The sequence below is a fragment of the Myodes glareolus genome, chromosome 15 (assembly GCF_982192425.1).
Source record: "Myodes glareolus chromosome 15, mMyoGla1.1, whole genome shotgun sequence".
Taxonomy (NCBI): Eukaryota; Metazoa; Chordata; class Mammalia; order Rodentia; family Cricetidae; genus Myodes; species Myodes glareolus.
Genome location: NC_142040.1, coordinates 27,871,665 through 27,895,231, shown reverse-complemented (window position 1 = coordinate 27,895,231; position 23,567 = coordinate 27,871,665). Strand labels below are relative to the sequence as shown.

The 23,567-nt window shown below is 41.5% G+C and overlaps 1 protein-coding gene across 8 annotated transcripts in view; it reads left to right on the top strand.

Annotated features, from left to right (window-relative positions):
- Positions 1-449: 449 nt before the first annotated feature.
- Positions 450-23,567, top strand: part of LOC146891628 (baculoviral IAP repeat-containing protein 1a-like) — a 68,793-nt gene continuing 45,675 nt past the window's right edge. For 2 of the 8 annotated variants that reach the window (XM_087896836.1, XM_087896837.1), the window contains exons 1-4: positions 12,690-13,257; positions 14,090-14,189; positions 19,321-19,402; positions 20,219-20,270. In XM_087896836.1, the coding sequence (XP_087752962.1) occupies positions 12,693-13,257; positions 14,090-14,189; positions 19,321-19,402; positions 20,219-20,270 (799 nt within the window). In that variant the 5' untranslated portion in view covers positions 12,690-12,692. Of the gene's footprint in view, positions 632-1,344; positions 1,420-1,483; positions 1,586-7,894; positions 7,975-8,828; positions 9,094-12,689; positions 13,258-14,089; positions 14,190-19,320; positions 19,403-20,218; positions 20,271-23,567 lie in introns of those variants that run through there. The other 6 variants (XM_087896832.1, XM_087896830.1, XM_087896831.1 and 3 more) reach the window with 6 other exon arrangements.

Below are 23,567 nucleotides of genomic sequence, written 5' to 3'. Positions count from 1 at the left end.
CCTAGAAATCTCCTGACCGTTGTACTCGTCCTTGCCCCAAGTGGTTCTGAGACCCCCCCAGTGTCTCCAAGTCTGGTCTCTGGGATCTCAGTGGAACCTCCAGAAATGTTGTGGGGGCCTTCACCAGAGAGGACTACTCAAACATGGGTTTAAGTCAGTAGAAAGTCTTCATTAGCTGGGCAGCAACTAGGCTGGGTGTTAGGCGTCCCAGTGTAGCACTGAGCCCTTTTTAGAATGAGCTTTTAAGCATAAAATCCATGTTCTGGGTTGACATACTTCAGTTAATAAAACATCCGGAAGTGGAACAACAAAAGTTAAAAAGCAAGGTTAGTACATTTAGAGACTTTCCCAGAACTATATGTTTTGGAGGTGGTGGTGTCTACGTGCTGGGATGGGCTTTTGTTGATACAACTCTGAGTCATTTCTGTTCCTGTAAGTAACTCCTCACCCAGCTTCCTGTAAGGAGCCCCAGTAAAACTTACTGGTTCACCAAGTTGGACTTTTTTTTTTTTAAAGACAGAATTCACTATATAGCTCTGGCTTCCCTGGAATGTGTTTCATAGATCAGGCTGCCTGCCTCTGCCTCCCAAGTCCTGGGACTAAAGGTATGCACCATCATCTCTGGTCCCAGGTAGGACTTTGTATTCTTACTTCTGTCTGTGTCTGTGGCTCCTTACTTGGGGTGAGTAAATGTTTGTTCATGTCTCCCAAAGAATAGTGTCACAAAAAGCTATGAGAGTTTTAAACTGTTCAAAATGAAATCCCGCTTTATGGGACTTTCTGTTCTCCTGGGGTCCTGACTAGCATGCTAATGCAGTCAGAGCCTTAACTGGTGGCTTCCCTAACTGTGCAATTTGAGTTTTACTTCCTCAAATACTTTCTTGGTTTCTCATTAAAGGGCTTCTATGGGATTCTGGGCCAAAACAAAAGAATCCGATCAGGAGATAACCATCCCCAAGATTTACCTAACTGAAGGAGAGATCTGACCTCTACCACATGCCTCTGCTTTATGACATGTGTGCGCCTCTCTACAAACACACACAAAATAAAGAAAATCTAATAAAACATTTTTAATAAAAGGAAGAGAAGCATAAGGATGAGGTGGGAGAGGAAATTGTTCAGATATGTATGAAGTTAGTGTAGACTACTGGTTCGTGATTATTGTGATATGGTTATAAAATAGCCCTTTTAGGCAGCTCGTGTGTTTGACTATTGTCGTTCAGCTCCTAGTGCTGCTTGGGCAGTTTGTGAAACCTTTAGGAGGCGGAGCCTCACTGCAGGAAGTGAACACTTCTGGGTTTATAGCCTGGCTCAGCTTCTTATTTTCTCTGCTTCTTTCCTGAGGATGCAATATGACCAGAAGCCTCTGCTCCTTCTGCCACACCTTCCTTGCCTCGTTGGAATTTATGCCTTCAAATTGTAAGTTGGAATGGACTTTGTCTCTTTTAAGTTGCTTCTGTCAGGGTATCTTATCCCAGAAAAAGGAATAATGCAGCTTGTGTTGGCAAACATGAAGTAACGAAGCAAAGCTGCCAAGTCATGGCCAGTACCTTCTGTAAAGAAGAGGAACAGGAAGCTAGTCCTGGTAGGGCTTCAGAGGGGTAATTCCTGGGGGATTTTATATACTAGTGATAAGCAGTTTGTTTTTTAAATCTTATTAAATATTGTTAAATGTGATCATTTCTACATGATTGCCAGTTGCACCTTTAAATGAAAAGGTGAACTTTACCTTAAATGTCTATAATTTGGCACACACATAAGCCCAACACTCAGGAGACTGAGTCAGGATGGTAATATCTTTGAGGCTAATTTGGGCTTATAACAGGACTCTGTCCCCAAAACAAAACAAAAACAAATGGAACAAATTAAAAACTTCAGGTTGCAGAAATATAGATAGTAGACAAATTCCAAACTGGATGAGACAAATCAAGGTAGAGTATGTAAAATGTTATGAAGTCTGTTCAATCTACCCAAAGGTATTAAACTGGGATAATTGAAATGCTGAGAATGCAGGCAAGGGTCTGTGAGGTGTTTGTGAGTTTATATCTTTGGTTTAAGTAATGATTCATTTCTCAGAAGTTTTCCAAATGGATGAACTTTATATGTGACCCAGTTGTTGAGGAAATAAATGAGAGAGGCTGCTGTAGACTAACTTGGTCATTTGCTTTAAATTGTGTGGAATGATGACCTGAAGATCAATGCCATCCTTAAGGAAGGAAACAATGAGAAGAGAAAGATCTCAAGTCTAGTAAACCAGATGGTATTGTTCAGGTGAATCATTAGACATGATATCAAAAAAGGACGAAAGAGATGGAGTTACTTCTGAAATTTCAAAATATGATAATTTATGCCAATGTTCCACCTATTTATAGTCTGTTCCACCAACTCCTCAGATTGTCAAAGCACCATAGTAAGTCTCTCATTTATATAGCCTTGTTGTATTAAAGGAAACATACTGGGGGGCTGGAAAGATGGCTCAGTGGTTAAGAGCACTGGCTTAAGTTCCAGAGGACCAGGGTTCAATTCCCAGCGCCCACATGAAAGTTTATAACTGTCTGCCACTCCTGTTCCAGGGTACTCGATACCCTCATGCAGGCAGAAACCTTCTGATGACACCAAAGCAGAATCCGCAGTCTCTTTAAAACAGTTATGATGGGGTGCATGGTGGAAAACACCCGTTATCCCTGCATTCAAGAAGTGGAGGGTGAGAACTGTTGTGAACTCCTTTGGGTCCCTTTCTCAAATGCACATATCAAAGAAGCAAATTATCCAAGTAGGCAGTTGCTCTGAGAGTGCCATGCCTGCTGCTGTCTTTACAGTGTAGTAAGAAACTTCTTTTCTTTCTAAATGAACTAAAATAATAAAGAATGCGATGTGATGAAGGTCTTGGGCCTGAAATGAGGACCTAAGGGCATTTGTAGTGATCTGGATAAAATAGTCAGAAGGTACTGAGAACATTTTAATGGTGTGATTAGACCATGATACATAACGTATTGCCATATCTAAACCCACTAATTGGAAGCAAAGGACAATTAAATTGTGTGTATTAAAATGCACTTACAGATTTTAGAGTGAAAAATGCCCACACTTGAACATTAATGTGTACACTAACATTATTCATAAAATCTATGGTGTGGGAGAATTGTCTGTATTCTGTCAATCATGTTTTAAATAAATGCTGATTGGCCAGGCAGGAAGTATAGGCGGGTCAACCAAACAGGAAGTAGAGGTGGGGCAATGAAAGCAGGAAAATTCTAAAAAGGGGGAAGCTCATTCCTCTTAGTCCAGCCCAGATCACCAAAGAAGCAAGATGTGACCTGCTCTGCTAAAAAAGGTACTGAACCATGTGGCTAACATAGATAAGAACAATGGGTTAATATAAGCTACAAGAGCTAATAAAAAGCCTGAGCTAATGGGCCAATCAGTTTATAATTAATATAGACCTCTGTGTGTTTTCTTTGAGGCCAAATGGCTGTGGGACCTTGTGGGAGTACAGAAACCCCAACCAGCAGCCTCTCATGTTGCAAAATGGCACCCAATGTCTGACCTGCATGTTACAATCTAAAACAGTATAATCAAATCAAGTGCATGGATAAATATGAGTGGATAAATAAGATACGACATACAGAAATATAGTATTTAACAAGGGAATGTGAAGTACTGATGCATGTTATATTGTGCGGATGATCCTTGGAAACATTATGCTAAGTGAATGTAACCAAATTATATTATAATTTAGTCTTGTGACATCTCCAGGATATGTAAATTTAAAGAGACACAGTAAATTAGGGACTCTTCACTCTCTGCTTCCTGACTGAAGGCACAATTTGACCAGCTACCTCAAGCTTCTGGGACCAAGGTTTCCACGCCATTAATGACTGTACTCTGGAATTGTAGAGTTTTTAGTGTGTGCCCCTCCCTCAACACGGGGCTCTTCGGGGAAAGATCAGGGAGCCTCTCAGTGGGAGCGACTCTCACTTCCCTCTTTTCTTCCCTGAATTATGCTATGCTTCCTGCTGGAGGCCTTGCATCCTCCATCCCACAAATTCTTACTGTGGCTCTAGCCTTCAGAGGTGTGATAGCTAGCAGAGACTCAGTCCCTTTCTGAAGATCTTACATAGTAGAATTTAAAAGTCGGCCAGTTTAGGCTTCTCTGAGATATAACCCAGAAGGAATCATTTTCTCTAGATGATTTTCTTTAATTTTTTTGCTTATTATTTGAGAGTCTCAAATATATATTATATCTTTTTTAATCTTTCCAAGAATTTATTGGCTGTATATATTCTGTGACTTTGTGTGTTAAAATCTTACAATCTGGCTATTTTCTTCAAAGCTTTTAAAATTTATTTTAATTTATTCTTTGAGATTTCATACATACATATAATGTATCTTGACATACACCTCCCTTAGAGCCATTCACACACCTCATCCGGTTCCTTTTCCCATCTTCATGTTCCCTTCTTTTTTTTCCATAATCAACTGAGTTCAGCTGGTGCTGTCTATATGAGTGTGGGGAACCTACAACTGGTCACATCTCTGGAAAAAAAAGACTGTTCCATAGCCGCCATAAACTGCCTCTAAGCTACACAGTTGTGATAGTACCTTATGAGCCACTTCCCTGTCTGTGCTAAGAACGTTGGCTGACTTAGTCTTATGAGGTCTTGTGCAGTTAACCACAGTTGCTATGAGTTCATGGGTTCAACGTCCATGTCATAGTCAGGAAACATTTTACAGCTTTCCTCCTCATTCTTTAGCTCTTATTTTCTTCTGTCCTCTCGCACATGATGTTCCCTAAGGTAAGGTTGATATAGCTGTCTCATTGAGGGCTGATCATTCTCAGCTACTTATCCTGAGAACTTTGACATCATGAGTCTACACATGACTTCTACCCTCTGCAGAAGGAACTTCTTTGACCAAGACTGTGAGCAGCACTAATCTATGGGAATAAACATTAATAGTCAGAGAGCAGCTTGACAACATAACCACAGAGCAAAGCATCAGTAATATGTTGCTGCCCTGGTTGTCTTTGGAGCTCAGCTTGACACAGCCTAGAATTATCTGAGAGGAGAATCTCAGTTGAGGAAATTCAAGGATTAGATTGCCCTGTAGCCATGTCTGTGGATATTGTCTTGACTGTTACTGTCGGAGGGCCCACTGAGGGCAGTTCCATCCCTAAGCAGGCGGTCATGATTTTTTAAAGGCTAGCTGATTATAAGGTGGGCTGTGAACCAGCTAGCATGCAGCGTTCTACACAGTCTATTGTAGCACGAATAATAAAAATGCAGAGACAGATATTGGGATTCATCCTGAATATCAGAAAAGCAAAGCAGCCAACCACTAGAGAGACCTTTTACCTCTACCAAATCTTCAGACCTAAGGGACAAGATTCAGATCCTGTCTCCAGAAATCCTCAGACTTCACACTCCACTGAGTTATTGTCTTTTCCCCTTTATATTCCTATCTCCACCCAGCCATATTGCTCCTGACGCCACCTCCCTAGTGCTGGGATTAAAGGTGTGGTGTATAATCCCAAGTGGTGGGATCACCTTTGTGTGAGCTCTCTTTCTCTTCTAGACAGATTCAATCTTGGGCAGCTCAGGGTGGCCTTGAACTCACAGAAATCCATCTGCCTCAGTCTTGGGATTAAAGATGTGTCCACCACTCCCTGGCCTAAATGGCTGACTAATGTGACTGCTTTGCTCTCCAACCTTCAGGCAAGCTTTATTTATTAAAACACAAAGAATACTACTATATATCCCTTTTTTTCTAAAAGAAAGAAAGAAGGCTATAACTAATATAAGAAAACCTATATACAATAAGTACAATAACTATATACAATATATACAGGCAATAAATACATCAACCATATCTAGTCCATTTGCATTTGACAAATTCAGAGAAAATACTCCATTATCTATCCCATCTTGATGAGTTCAAAGTCTTGTACCCAATTTACTTACTATCATAACTTCCTTTCTGCATCTGGTAAACAAGGAAAACTGTAACTTTCTAGCCTTCAATTCCCTCAGAGACCCAAGAAGGAAATAATATTAACTGAATAAGCAGGAAGTGCAAGCAAGTGACTTCCAAAAAAAGAGAGTAATGACAGAAACAGCTGGCTGAACAGTCACTCAAAGTTCCTCTGCAATGTTGGGGCATCTATCTTTGGCCTACAGGCCTATCCTATCCTACAAACTTTTCTGTGAAGCAGAATATTCTGAAGGGCTGTCCCTCCTTGTCTTGACAATGCTTGGCTTTCTTTTGTGTCCTGCTTGTCCAATTCGGGCAGCATAATGTCAGTCTATGCTGCCCTTATTTGCCTACGAAGTGAGTTCCTTATTTGGAGGTAATGTTATTGCAATAGCAAATAGACCTGCCTTCAGGTTCCTGCCTTGACTTTCCTCAATGATGGACTGTAACCTGCACTTTTACACTAAAGCAAACCTTTCCTTCTCGAGGTGGCTTTGGCTCTGGGTCATAGAATTCACTACATCATGAAAGAAAAGAATTAGAAAAAAGATGAAAAAAATTAGAAAATAGTAATTAGAGCAGTTCCCCCCTAGGGTATTCTGCCTTGTGGTGGGGCATGGCTTCAATCCCAGCACTCAGGAACATGGCTCAGCAAGTAAAGGCACCAGTCTGACGACTTGAGTGTGATCCCTGGGATACACTTGGTAGAAAGAGAACAAGTTGTCCTCTGACCTCCACACAGTTGCCATGAATGAGTGCTCTCTCTCTCTCTCTCTCTCTCTCTCTCTCTCTCTCTCTCTCTCTCTCACACACACACACACACACACTTTCAAAATGTAATAAAAATGCATTAAAATATCTAACATTTGAGAGACTGAAACAGGAAGATTACCTGTTCAAGGCTAGTCAAGACTATATAGCAAGAGTGCAGTAAGCTCAGGGACATTGGTGCTCTGTTAAGGAGCTGGTACATGCTTTCTTTTTTATTCCTGTTTTAGAAGAACTTAAAAATTAAGCTCTGAAAGGGCGAAAGATACCAATGTACATTTAAGATGCTCCCAGAGTATATTTCTATTTGTTTATTTAGTATTCTTTTTTTGGGGGGTGGGGAGTGGAGGTTCGAGACAGGTTTTCTCTGTGCAGCCCTGGCTGTCCTGGAACTTGCTCTGTAGAACAGACTGGTCTCAAACTCAGAGATCTGCCTACCTCTGCTCCCAAGGGCTGGGATTAAAAGTGTGCACCACTACAGTTGGCTATCACAGAAGAATTTAAATTCTCTTGCTTACTCTTACAAACTAGTGATGGAAAGTTTCAATTTGATTCAACTGGGAAGCACTACTTCATTGTATACATGAATCTGAATTATCTAAGATTGAAGTGAAAGTTGCAGTTAATAAAATAGCCACTAGGAGGGGCTTGTTACAGGAGAAAAACAAAACCTAAAATGATAAAATTTTAGGATTTACTTGAATTATTCTTAATAACCCCAATTTACAAAACTAATGTACTAGATACCAGATTGAGATAAAGTTGAACAAAACTTGGCTAGGTTTTTTGATTCCTGGAGAAATTATGTATCATGTTTGAAATTTTTGATAAACTTCTGTTCTCAAAGTTACTAGGGTTGGATGGACAGGTGTCTGGAGAAAAAGGAGTGAATTAATGTGTGGTTTGAATGATAGCAGGCTCTTTGGGAACTCCGTGGTCATTGTCTGCTGGGTTCTGATGGAGCCGCACAACCTTAGTTCCAAGGAAGTATCAGTCACATACTTGTGGGTATGCCGGAGCCTCTTGTCAAAGACCATGACTGCCACCCTGGATGGCCACTGGGATAGTGGACTCGGAGTCATCAGAACTGCTGACAGATCTTTTCCCTTGGGAAATCAGTTCTCAGTTTGTAAGCAGACTTTTCTTCCTGTTACAGAGGGACACGAAATTCTGCTGTGTGAAATCCCATTGCAGGAAGCCATCTGAGGAAGAAGTAGGACCCTGATCCTACTGAAGGTAAAGGACCTCAGGTGACCACTAGCCAGAGCCAGTGCATGACATCCATTGGAATCCTTAAAACTATGCATGCCGCTGACTCAACAATTCTGATTTCAGGACTTTATTCTGAGGCAGTGTGAAAGCTTGGAGAAAAGGTTTTGTTTTGCATATTGGAATGTTTGTTTATGAAGAGAAAAATGGCAATGGCCTAAATGATCTGCTGTAGGGGAGTATTTAGCCATTAAGAAGTGTTACTGAATTAAACAACAACAGCAAAACAAATAAACCAAAAGCACTGCATGGAAAAGAGATTGCCTTGCAAACCTGAGTTCAGTTCCTGGATCCCACTGTGGAGGGAGGTTGGAGGAAAAAACAGCTTCCAAAAGTTGTTCTCTGACTTCCACAGGAACACTGTGGTGCAGGTGTGCCCACACTCATAAATCACAACTATGATCACACAAAAGTGTTAAGGGAAAATCAATGTTTCCCTTTTGGGTTCTTAAGTCTTGTGAATTAAAACAGAACCAGAAGGAAGCTCAGGGATCATTTATTAGAGTTTCAGAGGAAAACAATGGGGCAACAAGCTATAAATATGGAAGCTGCCGGAAGGAGAGAAATAGAGAAAAGGAGAGAAAGTTATGCTTTTGAGTCAGGACCCAAGAACTCAGACAAATTCAGCAGTGGAGTTCAATAAGCAGCTGCATGGGTCAGGACCTCCACAAATGCAAACTCTAAGGCAGCAGGAGCCCATGTTTAGGCCTTAGTTCAATATCCAAAGAATGAAATAGAAAGAAAAAGGAAAGGTTACAGGTTTGAAGAATTTTATTTATCGTTTGTTTCTACGTATTTCATCTGTATGTCTATGCAACCAGGTGTATGCCTGGTGCCCATGGAGGCCAGAAGAGGGTGACAGATCCCCCTGAACCACTGTGAGCTGCCATGTGAATTCCAGGAATAGAACCCAGGTCCTCTGGAAGAATATCAGTGCTTGTAACCATTGAGCCCCCAAAGCTACAGCTTTTGAATTAGAACTGAGAAAACTGGGGAGGCTTAGCAGTAAGACATGATGGAAGCTCCATAAATAACATTATCCTTTGAGGAGATCATTGTCCCTTCATCTTCTTAGCATATCTTCAGGTGAATCACATTTCCTGTGGAGTGCTCTCTTGGTTGGGTAATTGTCACATCTGTTGGATTAGCTCTTAAAGGAGGAGACAGTAATAGAAAATATTCTAATCTTTGGATAAGATCACAATGTCATAAGAGCAGGGAAATACAAAAGGAAGAACTCAGACAAGGGAGTAAAACATACTCAAGTCCTGGTTGCAATGCTGTCTCGAGTAGCTAGCTAGACAATGTATAAGTAGTAGTGGGGGAATAAAAGCAGTTTATTCTTGAAGGGAAGCCAGAGTCTTGTGTCTCCATCTACTATTGCTCACCTTTCTACTTTCTAGGTTTCTGTGATGTTCATGGCTGTACTGGCCGAGGTAACTCGTGTGTGTGTGTGTGTGTGTGTGTGTGTGTGTGTGTGTTCTATCCTAGTATGCAAAAGGCCTTGGGCTCAATCTCTAATACCCAACCTAGACACTGAAAGAGCTCAGGACTTGGTTAATCGAAGCCTGATAGCCAAAATGGAGAACCTGAGCGCAATCCCTAAAAACCACCCCAGGACATTGCAGATTTATATTTGCTCATGGGACAATGTAACTTTTAACTAAGAGAAAAATAGTTCATAAAATAAATTCTGTAACACCTATAACAATAATTATGTACCTGAGCAGAAGAATAGGGAATAGGGTGGAGGAAGAGGCTCCAAAGTGATGTGGGATTCCCCTCTGTATGCTGTGAAAACCATTAGTTAATAAAAGACTGACTGTTTTGAGCCCATAGCAGAGCAGGGCAGAAAGAGCTAGGCCGGGAAAACTAAACTGAATGCTGGGAGAAAGAAGGGCTGAGTCAGAGAGAAGTCATGTGGCTTTTCCAGAGACAGACACCAGAACTTGACCTGGTAAGCCATGGCCTCATGGCGATACACAGATTACTAGAAATGGGTTAAATTAGTATGTAAGAGTTAGCCAATAAGAAGCTAGAGCTAATGGGCCAAGCAGCGATTTAAATAATACAGTTTCTGTATGATTATTTCAGAAGTCTGGGCGGTCAGGAAATGAACTAGCAGCCTCCTTGTAACACCAAAGATTAACATGAAAGGTAGCAGCAGTGAAAGATTGGAAGCCCTTACCCACCTGGGCTTCATTCCACCAAGGGAGCATGCTCAAGAAGAGCTAGCTTTGTAAGAACACTGGGAAAAGCAGACACTGTACAAATATTTTGTGAAATGTCATGCAGATCTGTCCCTTTCCTCTCTTGGATCTGGGTCATGATCAGGCCTGACATCATTCCTAGCTGGTCAGAATCTCTCCTGTAATAAACTATCTCCTTCATGTAACTCTCCATGTGCTCTATACAGCCATGGTAAAGCGGTATAAGAACTCGGGAACCCTAGTGGCTGCCTACCAGACTCAGATCCTCGCCTGCAACAGTGGGGCATCTGGAGTTTGTAAGTCAGGGCGCAGTGAAGCCACTGAACGGGACCACTCGTGGGCAGAAAGAAAAGTTGATTTGGGAAAACAAACTGCCAGGTATTCCCTCGGAGGGCAGAGAATAGTAGCATGGGAAAAGCCTTGTCAATTTTAAGCGGACAGGTTGTAATGAGAGGAGAGGTGTGGGCCAGAGCAACCTGGGAGTTCATGAAGGCTGTTTGAGTTATCAGGAACTAGATGCCTTTGTCTCATAGAGTTGACTGTTGGGGGCAGGTGGGTAGGGAAGTAGTGGTTTCCAGGTAAACAGAAACTTGCCTTTTGATATTCCTGAGGAAAGCTGAGTTTAGCTTCTGTTTACTCAGTGACCTTCTGTTTACCTGGCCAGAGTCCTACGTGGGTTAGGATGTTGATGCTAACATTACCATTTTGGGGTCCTCTTTGGACTTAACAGAGTTTAGATTCAGAGCACGAAACCTGAAAACTGTGCTTACAACACACAACACTTTTAAAGAACTGAGTAATTTTATGAAATTGCCTGTACCAGTCTATGGAATAATGTTTATTTTTTTTCTAACATGCATTGTAAATATATGTCCATGTCACAAAAGTGATTTCATAATTAACGTTTGGCACTGGTCTTGATGATGTAAACCTGTACAGCATTCTGTAAACTGAGGTGGTCTGGGTTGGGTGTTCCAAGAGGCTCTTGGCCTCTTATTCAAACAACTGAAAATAAGGGCTCATGGATTTTTAAAAGAAGCAAAATAACTGTCCAGAGCAAAGTGATGTTACAGATTTAGAGAGGGATACACTGTGAGATCGACAAATGGCCGTGCAAATGAGAGTGCTGAAGGGCCCTGATCAGTGTTTGGAGGCTTTCGTTCATAGAGTTGAGGAAAAGGATGGGGTTTGGTCTCTGGTAGTGAGAATAGTTCTCTATTTTTGGCTGAAAGGCTTAAACTAACCTTTCCCATAATGTATCTGACTTTTTTCTTATGCATACTAATTAAGCATAATTTACATAAATGTTTACTTGAGGACAGTTTTACTTCCTTGCACATGCCCCAAACCAGTTCAGGCAAGATCAACCTGTTCATTCTTCCTTTCTAATACATTGTTGATACACTTGATTAGAGATTGTCTAAACTTGATTCTTGCCAGGAGTGCTTCAGAGATGAGAGTAGTAAGTGCAGGCTGGTGTTGTACCCGGTGCTTAGTCACTGCTTGACCAGTCACTTAAGTGTATTGCTAGCTAACTCTTTTATCTTTGGTTAACCAAAGATAAAATTATTTTTTATATTTTATATTTTATATTATTATTTTATATTTTACCACAAGGATCGTGGCCTACCGACAAGGTTTCAACTAACAGCTTGCGTCTTTTTCCTCTGGCGGCTCTGTGGTGTCTCACGACTCTGCCTTCTTTCTCTATATATCTTTTCCAGTCTGGCTATTTTCTGTTAAGCCATTGGCCAAAAGCAGCTTCTTTATTCATTAACCAGTAAAAGCAGCACATATATAGGACTTCCAACACCAGGCTTGAGTCTGAAGGAGGGGTGTGTGTGGTATATATAGATTATTGCAAGAGGTAAATGTGCATAACCTAAACCAAACAGGGTCTATGGCTAAACAATATCCTATAATGCCTGCCTCAAGTTCTAGGCTGGCATGGGGTACATGACATGATTCTATTTCAAAATAACAAGAAAAAAAAAAAGAAAGAAAAGGAAGCCTTTATAAATGGAACTAGGTCTTTTTGTCTTGTTCATTGTTGGTCCTCATGGTCTGGCCCCCTTGCTTGACACACAAGTAGACCGCGATTATTTCTTGAGTAAACAGATGAGTACTGATGTTTTATAACTTCCCAAACAACTTTCCTTTCGTCTTGACAATCCAGGTATTTCTTCAATATATTCTGCCTGCTTTAAAAGCTGAGAACATGATCTGTATTTAAATTTTTTATTACTTTTATTTGGTTGTGTGGGGCAGGGGGCATGAGTATGTGCCTCACGGTGTCCATGTGGACGGAGGTCAGAGGACAACCTGTGGGAGTCAGTTCTCCTTCCACCATGTGGATCCAGGGATCAATGACATGTGTCTTTACCCACTGAGCCACCTCATGGACCCTGAATTCAAGCTTTTTATACTAAAAACCATCCTTGTCATCACCATCTGCTCTCCTTTTCCTTTTAGAAAATGGCTGCTCACGGGGAGGCCTCTGAGGAGCGAGTTTCAGAGTTTGATTACAATTTTCTCCCTGAGCTCTCTGCTTTTCTTGGTATGGATGCGGGTCCGCTTGTAAGGAGTCAAGAAGAAGAAGAGCATAAGTTACGAATGAAAATGAAGAAAGGTTTTAACCCACAGATGCGCAGTGAAGCCAAACGATTAAAGACTTTCGTGACCTATGACACAGTCAGATCATGGACGCCACAGGAGATGGCGGCCGCTGGGTTTTACCATACTGGGGTGAAACATGGGGTTCAGTGCTTCTGCTGTAGCTTAATCCTCTTTGGTACCAGCCTAAGGAAAACTCCCATAGAAAAGCACAAGAGATTGCGTCCGGAATGCGCGTTCCTTTTGGGCAAAGATGTTGGGAACATTGGCAAGTATGACATAAGGGTGAGGAGTCCAGAGAAGCTGAGGGGCAGCAAAGCAAGGTACCAAGAAGAGGAGGCCAGACTGGAGTCCTTTGAGAACTGGCCGTTCTATGCCCATGGGACATCGCCACGTGTACTCTCAGCAGCTGGCTTCGTCTTTACAGGTAACTGGACTCCATTTTTTGAGGTGTTTTGGTAAAATTTAAAGTTCAGTTTCACATTTTTATTTGCAATATTTGTCAATTGTTAATTGTTGTATCAGGCATAAACCCATTTTATTAAAATTCAACAATTAGTATAGAATCACTAACTTGCTCTATATGTGTTGAAGGAGAAGCAGGTTGCTTGTTCTTCCTGGCCAACCGGCTAGCTTAACCCCCAAAATAGTCACACAGAAATTGTATTAATTAAATTACTGCTTAGTCTCTTATTGGCTAACTCTCACATCTTGATTTAACCCATTTCTATTAATCTGTGTTCACCATGAGGTCGTGGTTTACCAGGAAAGATTCAGCATGTCTGACCTGGCGTCTCCATGGTGTCTCTCTCACTCTGCTTTCTTCTTCCCAGCATTCAGTTCTGTCTTCTCCGCCTACCTAAGTTCTGCCCTATCAGGCCAAGCAGTTTCTTTATTAATTAACCAATGAAAGCAACATACAAACAGAAGGACCTCCTACACCATATATGTATAAAATAAAAGGTTGCTTTTCTTTAAATGTGGACATTAGAAAATATTGGTGTAGCTTGAGGGTGTAGCTCGGTGCTAGACTCCTTAGCTAGCATGTGCAGGGCCCTGGGATATGCCTATGTAAGAAGACCATGGCTAGAGGGTGGAGGTCCAATGTTCAGAGGGGGTCATTTATGGCAGTGGGATTCTGGATATAGATTCAGCCTGAGAGGTCATAAGGAGTCCATCTTGTTTTGGTACAATATGATCATCTCTAAGACACCTCTGGTGTTATTGCTGGTCAGTCAGAACATGTCATTGCATCGTAGGTAAAAGGGACACTGTACAGTGTTTCTCCTGTGCTGGATGCTTGGGAAACTGGGAAGAAGGAGACGATCCTTGGAAGGAGCATGCCAAGTGGTTCCCCAAGTAAGTGAATAAATATTTTATGATTAAAAATTTCATTTTTTAAAAAGAGCAAAATAAAATTCGAGACCAAGAGCCACATAGTCCCTTGAGTTCTGATCTTTCTCTTGTTCAGTATAGGATCACCCAGAATTTTTCAGGCAAGGAAGAGCTGGTGAGAGCGATAAGTTTGAATCACATGAATTTATAGGTGACTTTGAGGCCAGCCTGGTATACAGAGTGAGTTCCAAGACAGCCAAGGCTTTTACACAGAGAAACCCTGTATCAACCCCTACTCCCAATTTATTTCTCTTTCATTTTAAAACATTTTTCTTTTGGTTTGATTTGTTGCATGTGTGTATAGTTTAAGTGTGGGCACATATATGGACAACAGGTTGATCTATCCTGTCTTCCCTCTCACTCTGTACCTTGCTTGAGACAGAATCATTGAACTGAGCTCATAGATTGGCTAAACTAGTTGGCAAGTGATCCTCTAGGACCTGCCTGTCTCTGCTATTGCAAGGCTAGGGTTAAAGTTATGTGTGATCATATTTCTTCACCTTGGTGTGTGTACCAGGGATTCAAACTCTAGGTCACCATGATTTTTTTTTATAGGTGCACATCTGCCATTTTAAATTTTATCTTCTTCCTCTGTATACTTTAAAATTTACATTTGTTTGTTTGTTTGTTTATTTATTTATTGTGTATATAGTATTCTGCCTGCATGTCTGCCTTCATGCCAGAAGAGGGCACCAGATCTCATTATGGATGGTTGTGAGCCACCATGTGGTTGCTGGGACCTCCTGAACTCAGGACTTCTGGAAGAGTAATTAGTGCTCTTAATCTCTGAGCCATCTCTTCAGTCACCTCACTGTGATTGTTTATCCCAAATACTAAGATAATGTCTTGTCAAGCAGCACTTCCTGGATTTACCTTAACTAATAATTTACTCTATACAGGGATGGAAATGGTGCACAAATGAAAGAAAGTAAGAATGTTTAAAGCGTTGTAAGCAGTTTCACATACTGCAGAATATGTACCGAATGAAAATGCTTGCTGGATGCAGCGCTCACACTTGTAATCCCAGCACTAGGAAGGTGGAAACTGGAGAGTTAGGAGTTCAAAGCCACCCTCTGCTAAGAGACGAGAGGACCAGATACCTAGGTTGCCCACACCCCAGTGCCACAAGAGAAAAAAAGGTTTGTGCCCAAGATTCAAGGTTTTGTTATTGCAGTGGACAGTGGTCTTCAGATCCCCACTTAGAAAATATATATCATAATTATTTTTAGTGATCTGTTTAGTACTTGTTCTGTATTTTTTTTGTTTCTGCCGAATAAAGAATTATTCCTTTCACTGATTTTTAAACTTTAATTATGGAATAGTTCATAGAAATAAAAGGACCAGCATAATAAGCGCTTGTCAGTACCTGCTCAGTGACTGTTCCATCTGTCTCCTGCCACTGTCTTCCATGGAATAGCAATAACCAGGCTAATTCAGAGTGACTCCAGGGGCCTCACAATACTATTTGTACTATTTTGAACCACTGCATCGTTATGTCTCCTAGAGAAAGATGGCATTACTGCCTGCTGTCAGATATCTGAACCAGCATCCAAATGCTCATCTCCCTCCCCTCTATCTCCTAATTTGTCTTTGCACATTTTAGTGTGGTGGTTAGGGGCGCTATTCATATGCCATGACGTGTGTGTAGAGGGCAGAAGATGACCTGCAGGAGTGGGCCCATCAGTCTCCGTAGCCAGTACACCTGCCCTCTTAACTGTCTCGCCAGCCCAGAGTTAGAGATTTCATTTTTCGTCAGCTCTTTCCTTGTCAGTTATCTTTTAAAGAAGTTACTTACTCTGTCCTGTGTAATTTCCTACACATACAGTTACTCTGTCCCGTGTAATTCTCTACACATACACTCACTCTGTCCTGTGTAATTTCCTACACATACACTTGGTGATTGGTTTCATTTGTTTATTTTTTTGCAGTGTCATTCTATAACTTCAGCAAATTTGTGCTTGCGTTGAAAGAACTTTGTTTTATTTTATAGACATGGTTCCCTTATAGATCACAGGATGGCCTCAACTTGATCACCTTCCTGCATCAAATTGTAATGTGCTAGGATTGTGGGTGTACACTGCCATTCCTGGAAGACTTTTATATCCTTCCCAAACATTTGTAATCTATACTGTGTAAAGAAAGGTTCCTGGTGGATGCTGGGCTACCCACAAACCAAGTAGGCAAGCCTTTACAAGGCACCTTGTACACAGGCAGCCATGCTCACAAAAATTAAAGGCTATCTAGGGTAATGTTTAAATGGAAACATAGATATGCACAGTTCATGGAGGGTGAGCAACCTTTCAAAAATGCTTAAATTTTATAGATGCCTGTTAGAAAATGTACAGACAAAGTTATGGAATAATGTAAACCAAATAGATGTTCCTGAGCTTGGGTTTGCTGAGCAGTGAAGTGGTGAGAAAATTTCACATTTTAATTTTTTCATTTACATTATTTGGAAAAGAAGTCTGAGAGAAAGTAAGAGAAGAGGAGGTTAGGAGGAAAAGGGAATGAAGAAGACAGAAAAAGAGGTGAAGACAGAGTAGAAGGAGGGATAACATTGGTTTCCAGGATACCAATGATAGGGTTACAAGGATGATGGGGCCATGATTAGCAGGTATAGAATGCTTTGTGGCTCCTTGGGACTTGGCAGTCTACTCTGCAGATGCACCTGCTTCCCTCCATCCTCAGACAGAACCCACACTACTGCTCCTGGGCTCCTAAACCATCTCTGGTCCAACTTATGTCTGCTTGTCCTCAGAGCCTGCTGCTGAGTGTTGCTGACAGTACTCTAGACAACTGCCAGTCCTATCATTCACAAGTAATCATGTGACCAACCCTAATTAGAGCTGTACATCTGCCTCCAGTGGCCCTTTGTCCCTTCTCTGACCCTGTGTGGAGGGAACATGACCCACATAATAAGAAGAGACAGTCCAGGGGCTGGCCCCACGGCTTGAAGGAGCAAGGCTTGCTCACACAAGACGTGCCAGATAGACACAGGCTTGCCCATGCAGGCTGCCTGACTCCAGTCCTGAAATGAAGCACTGACCTCTTAGAACCTTGAATGTAAAATGCAGACAATAATATATAGCTTATAGGCCTTGCAGAAGTCTACCACACATCACGTACAGTAACTGGTGTTCTGTCTGTTTGTCAGCATGAGCACAGGGCTGGCTTCAGAACCCAGTCTCTAAATTTCTTGTTGTTTCATTTATCCTTAGTTTCTTAGACTTCAGTTTTGAACGCTGGCTTGATCACTTCTTTTATGAAATATTGGCAAAATATCTGAATATTTTCTTTTAAGACCTTAATAATACATGTATGCTGATTTTAGTATAATTTTTAGTTTTGAAACATGGACTTGCTATCTCAGACTGGCCTCAAACTCACAATTCTCCTTTCTCCAACTCCCAAGTTCTGGGATTGTAATTTGTGTCAACATGTCTGGCAATTACAATATTTTTTTTTAAAATACCATTTGAGAAAGTAACGTTGAGGTGGGAGTGATGGCACATGCCTGTAACCCCAGGCCTTGTGAGACGGAGGCAAGAGGAGCAGGGACTCAGGGTTTTATCTTTGCTACCCAGAGAGCCTAAGGCAAGCCTGTCCCATATAAGACCCTATCTCAAAAAAAAAGTACTGACATGTTTTAAAAGCAAGTTGACTTATTATAATATTTCTAAAAGGACCAATAACTTCAGTTCACTGTAGTCCACCCCAGGTGCTGTGTGCTACATGGGCTGCATTCAGGCCCAGAACAATGCATGGAGAGGGATGAGAAGTGGAGCCAGAATCCCTGGCCACCACAGACATTGAATGGAGACCTTTTGAGTCATGTGATTGAGTTCATCTTCTTATGTGATTAGAAGGGACCAGGGCATTTCACCATCCCATTGACGAAAGAGCTCTCAGCCCACTCCTTACCACACCATCAAAGAGAAACGTTAGTGTCAGTTAGAGGAATACTGTTTAATCTTCAAAGTAGCTTAGTTTTTATGGAAAAGGAATGCCTTGCAGGAACCTGTTCAATATACTTTGTAAAAAGTCAAAATTCAAAGGTTAATACCTGTTACTTCAAAAAATTATCATGATCTTTTTGTTTAGTAGGTGAAATATGGTACAACGAATTTTCATATTTTCTCTTTACTGTTAGTGACTGATCTGCCATGGGAACTAGGCTTATCCTCAGAGAGACCAAGTTCCCCCACTCTGTCTCTGTGCCGGTCTCTCTGATGCTTTTTTTTTTTTACACCTTTGGGTTAAGAAGACTACACAGTGCTGTGGTGTATGCTTACAGCTGAAGCCGCCCCTGAGGCTGAAGATTGCTTCAGGCCAGGAGGTTATCGTTAGCCTGGGCCACACAGGGACACTTCATTATGAAATAGAAATAAAAGTAATCTGAAGATTCGGTTGTAAATAACCACATGTGTTGTCACTAATGTAAATAAAAGACAATGGTGCTTCTCATGAGAAAAGTTTGGAGTGAATTTTCTAACACAATATATTTTGATTATGCCCCCCTCACCCCTCCAGTTCTTCTCAGATCTTCCCCACTTCACCCCCACACTGCTCAGCCAACTTTATGTTTTCTGTGTTTCAACACAGGCACTGACACACACACACACACACACACACACACACACACACACACACACACACACGGAAACCAAAATAACTAACTAACTAACTAACTGGTAAGACAACCAAACAAAACCCCCAAATGAAAGGAATGCCCATAAAAATAATATGGAGTTCATTTTGTGTTGGCCAACTCTTCCTGGGCCTGGGGCCTGTCCTGGAGTGTGGTTGTTATACCCAGTGACATTTCACTGGAGGAAACCGATTTCCCTTCATCAGCAGGGATCATTTGCAAACAGCTTCTTGATTAAGAGTCAAACTCTGTGTCTACATCCCCTCTTAGTCCTGGGCCCCATCTGGTTTGACATGGGCAGGACTTGTGCCTACAATTGGGGCAAGGCTTTTTTTTTTTTTTTTAACAGTTTTACTGATGAATAAAGTCCAGTGGTTCAATAGGTTTTATCAAATGCTAATTGTGTTTGAGAACACCTCTATTTATTGGGATGTATTTTAATTATAGGTGTGAATTTCTTCGAAGTAAGAAATCCTCGGAGGAAATTGCCCAGTATATTAAAAGCTACGAGGGATTTGTCCATGTTACGGTAATTCACAGGAGCAAACTCTTTCCACTGGTGTGGATTCATTGAGGAGTTTTATTTTTTCATAGATTTCATACTCCTGCATCTCATCCACAGAGTGTAGACGCATAAGTCTTGCTAAGCTGCAACCATGTAGACGTGGTCTTTCAGGCTGACTTTGGGTGGCTTCTGCTTCTTTCTCCGTCTTCTCTCTGACTGAGCCCGCTGCCCTTACTTCTTCTGCTGCTTCTGTCTGGATGCCCGACCCAGTCTTCTGTCCTAGTACCTGGTGACAGCAGGGCTCTCAGAGCTGGCTCCTGCCCCGGGTTGTCTAGGGTCTAAACTAGTAGGGACTTACTAGTGGTAAGCAGTGGGAAACTTAGTCCAAACAGAAGCCAAAGGAGAATGTAATGGCTGATGACTCAGAGGCTGTGTCTGCAGAGAGCAGGGCTGAAAGTCTGGGTCCAGTTTTCTAGAAGGAGAGTTGCTCATTTGGAAAGGTCCTTCTGAGATGAGCTTCCTTCCCGTGGCTCAGTTCCCCCTGAGTCAAATGCATCTGTGTGTGTGACTGCAGTTCTGTTGCTGAGCTGCGTGTCTGTTGAGAGCGACTCTGAGAAAGCTCCCATTTGCACGGGTAAACGTTCGCTGCTGGTCTCTACTGCATAAAATTCCCAGGATCAATAGAAATCAAACGAAAGGTCTGCTTTGCCAGCACTTCTGCTGCTCTAGTGAAATGTCGTTTTAGTGCTTGAGGGGGGGGGGGAGTCCTTCAGCTGCAGCTCACAGACAGATGCATATTTATAAATAAATCAGTCAGTAACCTGAATTTCTTTCCCACAGGGAGAACATTTTCTGAATTCCTGGGTCAGAAGAGAATTACCTATGGTGTCAGGTAAAACCTTAGGCACACTTCAAATGTTTTGCTTCTTTCTTTTTACTTATTTTTTTTGTGTACTCTCTAATTTTTTAGTTGACTCATTTTCTCCTTTAAATTTTTTTCATGTGATTTCTGCTTTTATGGAATGACTCAGTTTTAAATTCTTTTGTATTGATTGATTGTGTGTGTGTGTGTGTGTGTGCATGCTAACTACATGTGCATGTAGAATAACTGCTTTATTTATTTTCATGTTAGAGGATTTTTTTGGTGTGTTTGTAATATATATGGGTACCCTAGAGTGTGGGTGCAGAGGACTACTTTTGGCATTTGGTTCTCTCCTGTTAATGCAAAGACACAAATCCCATCTTGCGGGGGTACTGCAACTGTCATGGCTGCAGCAAAATGATCCAGGTGAGGTGTTGTGGAATATTAGTTTAAGATGTGTTACATTAGTTTATGCTGTAAAATATTTGTTTAATGATGTAAAGATGTGTTGTGTTCTTTTATGTTGCATTTGTTTAACTCTGTAAAGCTGTGTTCTTTGTCTTTCTAAAACACCTTATTGGTCAAATAAAAAGCTGAATGGCCAATAGCAAGGCAGGAGAGAGAAATAGGCAGGGCTGCCAGGCAGAGAGAATAAATAGGAGGAGAAATTTAGAGTTGAGGGAGAAAGAGCAAGGAGCAAGAAAAGGAGAAGGAAAGGCCACACAGCCAGCCATGGAGTAAGAAGGAAAGAAAGACATATAGAATAAAGAAAGGTAAAAAGCCCAGAGACAAAATGTAGTTCAAGAGAAACAGGATAATTTAAGAAAAGCTGACTAGTAACAAGCCAACCTAAGATTGGGCATTCATAAGTAAGAATAAATCTCTGTGTATTTATTTGGGAGCTGGATGGCAGGCCCCCCAGGAATTAAAAACAATAACAGTGAGGCCAAGAATGGAATTCAGGTCAGCACAACTTAACTGGAGTTGGGTCAAAACTTTTGGAGTCTGATGTCAAGTGATTCATTTTTTTTTTTTACACATTTAATCACTGTAAAACTTAGGAAAAATATTTCCGTGTGACAGTTATTACAACACATTTTTAGGCATGGCTGCTCCTTTGCAAAGTTCATTTCTTTGTACATTTTCCTAGAAGAATGTGTTCTATTGACTGAGAACAGTGCTCAGGCTAGGGGCCTATGGGGGAAAGAACTTGTAATACATATAATAGAGCAAAATTCTTTCATAAAGTACGAGACCTCTTTCTTGAGAGTGGGTTCTGTTGATTGAGAGATGATGCTCAGGATTCTGGGGCACTCAGTAAGGGCTCGCTTTACAGGATAGCAAAAATTACCAGGTATTAACACATCCGTTTCCAGCCTTCTGGATGGAAACAGGTGTCAGTGCTTCCATTGAAGAAGAAAAGCCTGTGTGATTAACATTCCGGTCCTTTCAGTGCTTGTCTGCGAGCGCATGCTGTCTACATCACCTCAAATGGGATATGAGATGGTTTACTCTGGAATCAAATAGAAGTGACTGGAGCCCAGGAAAATAGATTTGTGTCACCCCAAACTCCATAATCCAAAGTGGAAGAAATTTCACAGAAGTTTTTATAGTTTCGGAACAAAGAAAGTTATAAGTCGAGGTGACTTTCAAACACATCGCTAGAAACACTGTGGAGAACTCTCAGTTGTTGGCCTCAGGAGCTGTCTAATGACTTAGACTTTTGGTCGCAAGAACCTGGGTTCGTAAGCTCATACATTTTAAGAGGTTTTTGTGTGTTAGTCACAGGATGTTAGGTCTGACACAGGGGTAGACAAGAAATGACTATTTAGGGAATTAAAGATAGCCCCAAAGAAGCTATAATTATGCTCTGGACCTGCAACATTCTGACCTGCCACATCATTTAAGTTGTAATCAGTCAACCTTGACAGACACAGATTCTTTCCAGGAATTTTATTCACACTTCCACTATTAGGCATTGAACTCAGGACATCAGATTTATGGATAAGTATCTCAACCCACTCCTGAAGTGTCATAGATTTTGTGTAGGTAAGCATGGATAAATATGACAGGCTCATTTATTTAACTGCCACCGCCTTTAAAACAGCTGAAGAGAGAAAGACTCTGAACTTCTCATCTGTTTGCTTCCACCTCCTGAGGGCTAAGATTTCAGACATACTCCACCACCCCTGGCTTCTTCAATGCTGTGGATGGTACCCAAGTCTTCACACATGCTGGATAAGCACTCTTCCTATATCCTCAGTCCCTGAAAATATTGATTAATGGCTCAATGTGCTGTTAAGAGATTAAATTGTATTAAAGTTGAGTAACAGGTCTCAGGATGTGGTTTAGTGGGAGACCATTTGCCCAGCATGGACAGTGTCCTTGGGTTCCATCCCTGCCACCTCAAGAGAGTGTGGGGGAGGTTGGGGAATCATCTCAGTGACAGAGCGCTATTTATAATGAGTGTGCTGGTCTCTGAGTTTAGTCCCTAAGGCAAGGGTGGGGATGCATATGGGAAAGGACACTGGACAGGATGAAGACAACCATGATGGCACAGCAAAAATTCTATGGTCTCCTGCCTATGATGCTGTATACCTATGATTCCAGTACATGGGAGGTGGCCCCAGGAGCTCAAAGATAGATAGCCTAGACTCTGGTATGGAGTTAGAGGCCAGCATGCAATACATGACATTCTCTATCAAGGACAAAACAAATAGAAAAAAAAAAAAAAACAGAATTCAGGGTTAGTGCCATTTATGGTGGACTCTACCTGAACCTCCAAATCCAGAATGCCACGGCAGAAAGACCCTAAGTTTAAGCTACATAGCAAAAATGCTGTCTCAAAAGGCCAGTCTGGGATACAGAGCAAAATTCTGTCTCAAAAAGTACAAGCTGAATTAGACAAAACATCCTTTTGGCAAGATTCACCATTTTCCAGTAACTTGCTAAAATAACAAACACCAAGGGAAAAGGAGAGGCAGCCAATGTTTGTTGTCTAGGTCTTTAGAAGGCAGAGCGGTTTCTTTGACTACATATGCAAGAATCTCGAAGAATAGTGATATTGTAGACATAGGGAATACGCTGTTCCAAAGGATCGTACATGTTACCACAGCTGTGGGGAAGAGAGGAAGTGGGTGTTTAAGGAGTAGATGAAGTAAGTCCTGAGTGAATGGACCCATATGCCTCAGACCCATGGGAATGGCCCTGGGTGAGGCTCAGAGTGGGCGGGGAGAGCCTTCTGGTCTGAGTGTGAACATTCAGTGTGTGTGTAAGTACGAGTATGAATGATTGAGGTGTGTATGTAAGAACTAGCTTTCTCCTCCC